General features: G+C 47.0%; 1 protein-coding gene across 1 annotated transcript in view; it reads left to right on the top strand.

The window, feature by feature from the left end:
• The first annotated feature begins 795 nt into the window (after window positions 1-795).
• The window catches only part of LOC111152015 (striatin interacting protein 2), a 45,289-nt gene continuing 40,084 nt past the window's right edge, over window positions 796-6,000 (top strand). Inside the window, exon 1 of the mRNA XM_022510284.1 lies at window positions 796-924. Coding sequence (XP_022365992.1) covers window positions 796-924 — 129 coding nt within the window. The remainder of the gene's footprint in view (window positions 925-6,000) is intronic.

The following is a 6,000-nucleotide window of genomic DNA, read 5'->3' as shown; positions in this document are numbered from 1 at the left end:
CCTTAGGAAGGATCTTAGAGAAACGAAGGAAAGGACTGGGGAGCAGGTGGGAGTTTGCTTTCCATTCAACATTTCTCCCCAGCTAACACCTGAGGAAGGTGCTCCACTTCAGAAGAGAAAGACAGATGACCAGGAGTAGCTCTGAAGGGCTCCAGCAATTTCAGTGAAGCCTCACCCCACCCTTCAACCCACCATCTCCCAGCCAAGCCCTCGCTCCGGGCGGGATGAATTCTCGAGAAATCTGAGAGAGTGGGTCCCTGGTTTCCTGCGGTGTCCCTGGCCACCGAGCAGTGCTATGCCTCCCCTGCAGCTGACACCGGACTTGGGGCGTAATGCGGGAGCCGGGAGAGAGGTCCGTGATAATAGGGAAAGGGAGACTGCAGTGGAGCAGGAGGCGGAGACTAGATCTCCCCAAAAAGGTCGCTATTTGGGAGGCGGTGAGTGCTGAGTGAGAAGCAAAAAGATAACCTGCCCAGAACTCAAGGCCCAGAATTCGGGAGGTGAAGCGGGGAGCCTACCCCGGAGCCTAAGGCTACCAGCAACTACGCAGGACTTAAAAAAAAAAAAAAAAAAAAAAAAAAAAGGAGGGGGGCGAAATCCAGTGAATGAGCCCCCCCCCTTCCAAGTCCCGCTTGGAGCCGTCGAACAACCAATTGCGCTGCGGGGCGGGGCTGCGGGGCGCGACCGCGGCCAATAGCTGTGGAGGGGGCGGGGCATGGCTCCCGGCGCGCGGCGGCGGGGTCGCCCCGGGCAGAGAGCGCGGAGAAGCTGAGGGGAGACGCTGACAAGGGCCGCATGGAGGACCCCGTGGCGCCCGGGGTCGGGAGCTCGTCTGCCAATAGCAACGGCAACGGCGGCGGCAAAGGGAAGCAGGCAGCACCCAAGGGCCGGGAAGCGTTCAGAAGCCAGCGGCGGGAGTCGGAGGTGAGGAACCCGTAGAGCTTCAGTTGGGGCCGGGAGACGCCCGCGGGCGGGAAGCGGTGGCTGAGGTGATTCGGCCAGGTCCCCCTACCATTCCGGAGCCCCCGGTGCTCTAGGGGCGGTCCCTCGGGGCGGGACCCTCGGGGTCCTCCGCAGCCTGGACTCTGGGCTCTGCAGCCCCTGATCTCTCTCTGCCCGTCTCCTACCCGGTCGGGGGCTTCTTAGCCCCTCTGGACTCTCCTCTGGAGGCGCGAAGATGGAGCGCGATAGCGAGCATACTAATACTTCTCAAATACGTATCTCACTTCATCTCTGCAGCCCCTTGAAGTGGGGATTCGTGTTTTAGATTTACAGAGGAAACGGGAGCGGAGAGATGGGGGCCCCGAGGGATGGGGGGGCAGAGCTGCGCCGCAGAGGAGAGGGCGGGCGTGTGGGAGAGTCGCTTCACACACCCCTCCAGCCCGGGGCTAGCGAGCCGATCCAGATGTGCCCAGTGACTTCTGCGCTTTGCGGTCCCACGAGTGTTGGCAGGCTCTTTAGGGAGTGCCTTCCACGGACATCAGGACCCCTACAAGGAAGAGTTAATGAGACAGGATTCAGGCAGGGGCTGTACAAGAGGGAGTGGATAGAACTGTCCAGGATACAAACCCACAGATAGGAATATGAATGTTTGGGTCACTTCTGGAAAAAAAAAAAATGCTAACTAGGAGGATGAAAGAAGTGAATTATTAGTCCCCTACCCCCTTCATCTAGCCAGTTTGGATATGAGTGGGGACCAGGAGAATAGATCACACACACACACACACACACACACACACACACACAGAATAGACCACAAAATGTCAGATGTGGAAGGATCTGTAGAGATCATCTGGTTTAGCCCCTTGTTTTACAGAAGTAAGAGACAAAAGTAACTCGCCCAGGAACATATATCTGGCATAGTGGCCAGGAGCACCAGGCTTTGGGATCAATCAGACCCAGTTTTGAATCCTAGCCCTATCATTTATTCTCATTTATTCTGTGTGGCTTTTGGCAAATTGCCAAACCTCTCTGAGCTCCATTTTCTTCATCTGTAAAATGAGGTTAATACTATCTACCTCAGAAGGTTGTGATAAAGCCAAATGAGATAACTGAATGTCAGATGTTTAATTCAGTTCAGGCACAAGACCCGTAATTGGTCAGTACATAGTAGCTCATAGGGTCAGAGCTGGCACTAGAAGCCAGGTCTTGCTTGTCCCAGCAGTGGTTTACCATTTGAATAGTATATTACAGTTTCCAAAGGGATTTCATATATGTTTTCCATTTTGATACAGTCAAGTAGGAATCCATTCCATTTTCTAAAAAAGAGAAGTGGAGGAGATGAAAAGACTGACCCTAAGTCACACCACCTTTCAGAGGCAGAGCTCAGCCTTACTGTCTTGCTAGCTAGATGAGAGTTATATCCACATCATCTCCCTTCCTGCATCACTGTGAACCTGGCCTTTTTAAAAATAGTATTTTATGTATTTATTAAAGATTCATTTATTTCAGAGAGAGAGAATCCTCAAGCAGACTCCCTGCTGAGCATGGAGCCCCATGCAGGGATCTATCACATAACACATGAGATGACCCCTGGAGAGGAACCCAAGAATTGGATGCTCAACCTGAGCACCTCTGAATCTGGCCTTTTAAGGCACCCTGTACCTCATTCCCCCATAGAGATATTAAATGTATTTTGGGGGGAGTGGGTGGGTCATTCATTGATTCAAAAATCACTGGGGTGCCTGGGTGGCTCAGTGGGTTAATTAAGCCTCTGCCTTTGGCTCAGGTCATGGTCTCAGGGTCCTGGGATTGAGCCCTGCGTCAGGGCTGTGCTCACTGGGGAGCCTGCTTCCTCCTCTCTCTCTGCCTGCCTTTCTGCCTCCTTGTGATCCCCTTCTCTCTGTCAAATAAATAAATAAAATCTTTAAAAAAAAAAATTACTGAGCCCTTCCTACATGCCCAGCACTTTTAGGTGTTTAGGTGTTAGGAATACAGTGGTGAACAAGACAAGGTCTTTGCTCTGTGGAGCAAACATTCTAGTCAGGGTGGAGAGACAAGACAATATGCAAGTAAGTAATTGGTTTCAGAATGATATGTTCTTTGGGGGAATTAAAACTAAATAGGAGGAATGCCTGGGTGGCTCAGATGATTGAGAGGCTGCCTTCCGCTCAGAGTGTGATCTCAGGTCCTGGGATCCAGCCCCATGCGTCTCCCAGCTCAGCAGGGAACCCGCTTCTCCCTCTTCCTTAGCCTCTCCCCTTGCTTGTGCTCTTTTTGTCTCTCTCTCTCAAACAAATAAATAAAATCGTAAAAAAACAAAACAAAACAAAACTGAAGTAGGAGGCCTTTTCCTTGCCTATCAAGTCTTCTTTCAGGAAAAGGGCTCTGATAGAACTTTCCTTTTACCAGTGAGTTCAGTATCCAGAGACTCAGAGCTTTCCACCTGCCCCACAGTTTTACCTCCTGCTTGTGTGCAGCTGCACTTTTTATGCTTGGAAATGGACAACTGCAGTGATCCTCTCCATCTAGGCTTGTTGCTTGCCAAAAGGCTGGCTGAAAAGATTAGCTTTCCTCCACCTTCCACTGCAGCAGGAAAGCTGCTTTTTACCTTCAGTACATTCCCTATCACCACAACACTCAGGTGCCAGACTTAGATGACTATCTGCCTTTCCTTCCTTCCCTCCTTTTGCTTTCCTGTGGAAGACAGTCCTCAGAGGAGATGGTTTTGTTTTTGTCTTTTCTCCCTTCTTTTGTGCTTCTAAAGGATTACTGGAAGAGAATTACTGTTAGCCCAATTCAAGAGAGCCCCCTCATCCATCACTGTGTTTGTAGGGGCCACTAGCTGACCTACCCTCTCCAAATGGCTTAGTGTATGAACATCCCTAGGAAAATAGGAAGCTAGAGAATAATTATTTGCTTAATAAGAATTTTTTTTAAAAGATGTATCTATTTATTTTTGAGAGAGGGAGACGCAGAGAGAGAGAGAACAAGCACACACGGGCGAGCACACACGAGTGACAGAGGCAGAGGGAGACGGGCAGAGGGGGAAGGAGAGAGAAAATCCACAAGCTGACTTCCCACTGAGTGCAGAGCCTGACGCAGGGTTCCACATGGGACTGGATCCCAGGACCCTGAGATCATGACCTGCACCGAAACCATGAGTTGGTGGTTTAACCACCTGAGCCTCCCAAACACCCCTTAATATGAAGATTCTTAACAAAATGATTCACCTCAGGCCTTGTTAGCCAGATCCCTCAGTTTAATTTGTTCTCAGAGTCCTTGACAAAGTTTTACTAGTCTGTGGCAAAATGAGGAAAATTCAGGGCATGGAAGTGAGTTTTTCATAAAATGTAGTTCAATATAATAAATTTAAAGGATGTATGCAATTTGGGGTGCCTAGCTGGCTCAGTTGGTAGAGCATGCAACTCTTAATCTCTGGGTCATTAGTTCAAGTTCCATGATGGGTGTAGGGCTTACTTAATAAATAAATAAAGGATTATGCAAATTTTTTTTTACTAAACTTTTTACTTAGGAGTGATTTTAGGTTTACAAAGACGTTGCAGAAATGGTACAGAGGGCTCTTATACCCCTTGCTCAGTTTCCCCTGTTGCCAGTCACTCAAGTTTCCACAGTACCTTTGTCCAAACCATGGAAGCAAAATTGGTCCTTTGACTGATGTAAGGTTGTGTCCCTTGGGCGTACTTCTCAGACCTCAGTTATTTTGAGCCTGCTGTGGGCTGTGTGAATTTCTCAGTGAGCCTCATTCAAGGTCTGTCTCATGTAAGGTGAGATTCTGGGCTTTCAGGTAGAAGACCACAAAGGTGTCTATCCTTCTGGTCACATCATAGCAGGGGACATGTGACATCTTGTCACTGGTATGCTGGCTCTTGGCCCTGCTGCAGGATGCATGCAATTTAAAATGGTGTTTTCTCTTTTTTTTTTTATCTTTTTTTTTTTTTTAAGATTTTATTTATTTATTTGACAGACAGAGATCACAAATAAGCAGAGAGACAGGCAGAGAGAGAGGTGGGGAAGCAGGCTCCCCACTGAGCAGAGAGCACGATGCAAGTCTCCATCCCAGGACCCCGGGATCATGACCTGAGCTGAAGGCAGAGGCTTTAACCCACTGAGCCACCCAGGCACCCCTAAAATGGTGTTTTTCAAACTGTAGGGGTAATCTATGAGTTGATACCAACATTTTTTTTAAAGAAATAGAATAATAGAAAATATCTCCATCACATATAGTGATAGTGATACTATTTTGTTTAACTTTTGTTCCAATTTGTGTGTGTGTGTGTGTGTGTGTGTGTTGGGACATTGATATAAAGTTTATTTATTCTTTAATTTGCAATCAAAAAACTTTAAAACACATACTGTTAATGACTCTTTTATTCTAATATTGTGTCCTTATTTTGGGAGTATTAAGCTATCCTTTTTTGTAATACGTATTTTAAAAAGGTTTTTAAGTCTTTACTTATCAAAACTACCTAATGTAATTCCTACTCTCCACCTTTTTTTGGCGGGGGGTGGGTCTCTGTAACCCAGAAGTATTTGGAAATCTTTGCTATAGTGGATTTAAATATGATTTGCTTTGATGGCAGTGTAAATTGATAAAGTGGTTTTGGAAAAAAACTTGTCATATACAAAGAACCATACAAGTATTCATAAGGTTTGATGCATTCATTTCCTTTGCAAGAATCTATCCTCAGTTGAAAAAAAAAAGAATCTATCCTTGGGAAAGTTCCTAAATATGAAAAAATTATAAGTGTATTACAGCTTCATGCATATAATACAAAAAATTAAAAACAACTTAAATGTTCAATAATAGAGAACTGGTTAAGCAAACCAGTTGTACAATTAGCTGTTTAAAATGATAGTCATGGGGCGCCTGGGTGGCTCAGTTGGTTGGGCGACTGCCTTCGGCTCGGGTCATGATCCCAGAGTCCTGGGATTGAGTCCCACATTGGGCTCCCTGCTCCACTGGGAGTCTGCTTCTCCCTCTGATCTTCTCCCTTCTCATGCTCTCTCTCACTGTCTTTCTCTCTCAAATAAATAAAT

This window comes from Enhydra lutris, unplaced genomic scaffold (assembly GCF_002288905.1).
Source record: "Enhydra lutris kenyoni isolate GAN:26980312 unplaced genomic scaffold, ASM228890v2 scaffoldscaffold27, whole genome shotgun sequence".
NCBI classification, from domain to species: domain Eukaryota; kingdom Metazoa; phylum Chordata; class Mammalia; order Carnivora; family Mustelidae; genus Enhydra; species Enhydra lutris.
Note: the sequence above shows the minus strand (reverse complement) of the source record. Positions and strands in the feature narration are given on the sequence as shown.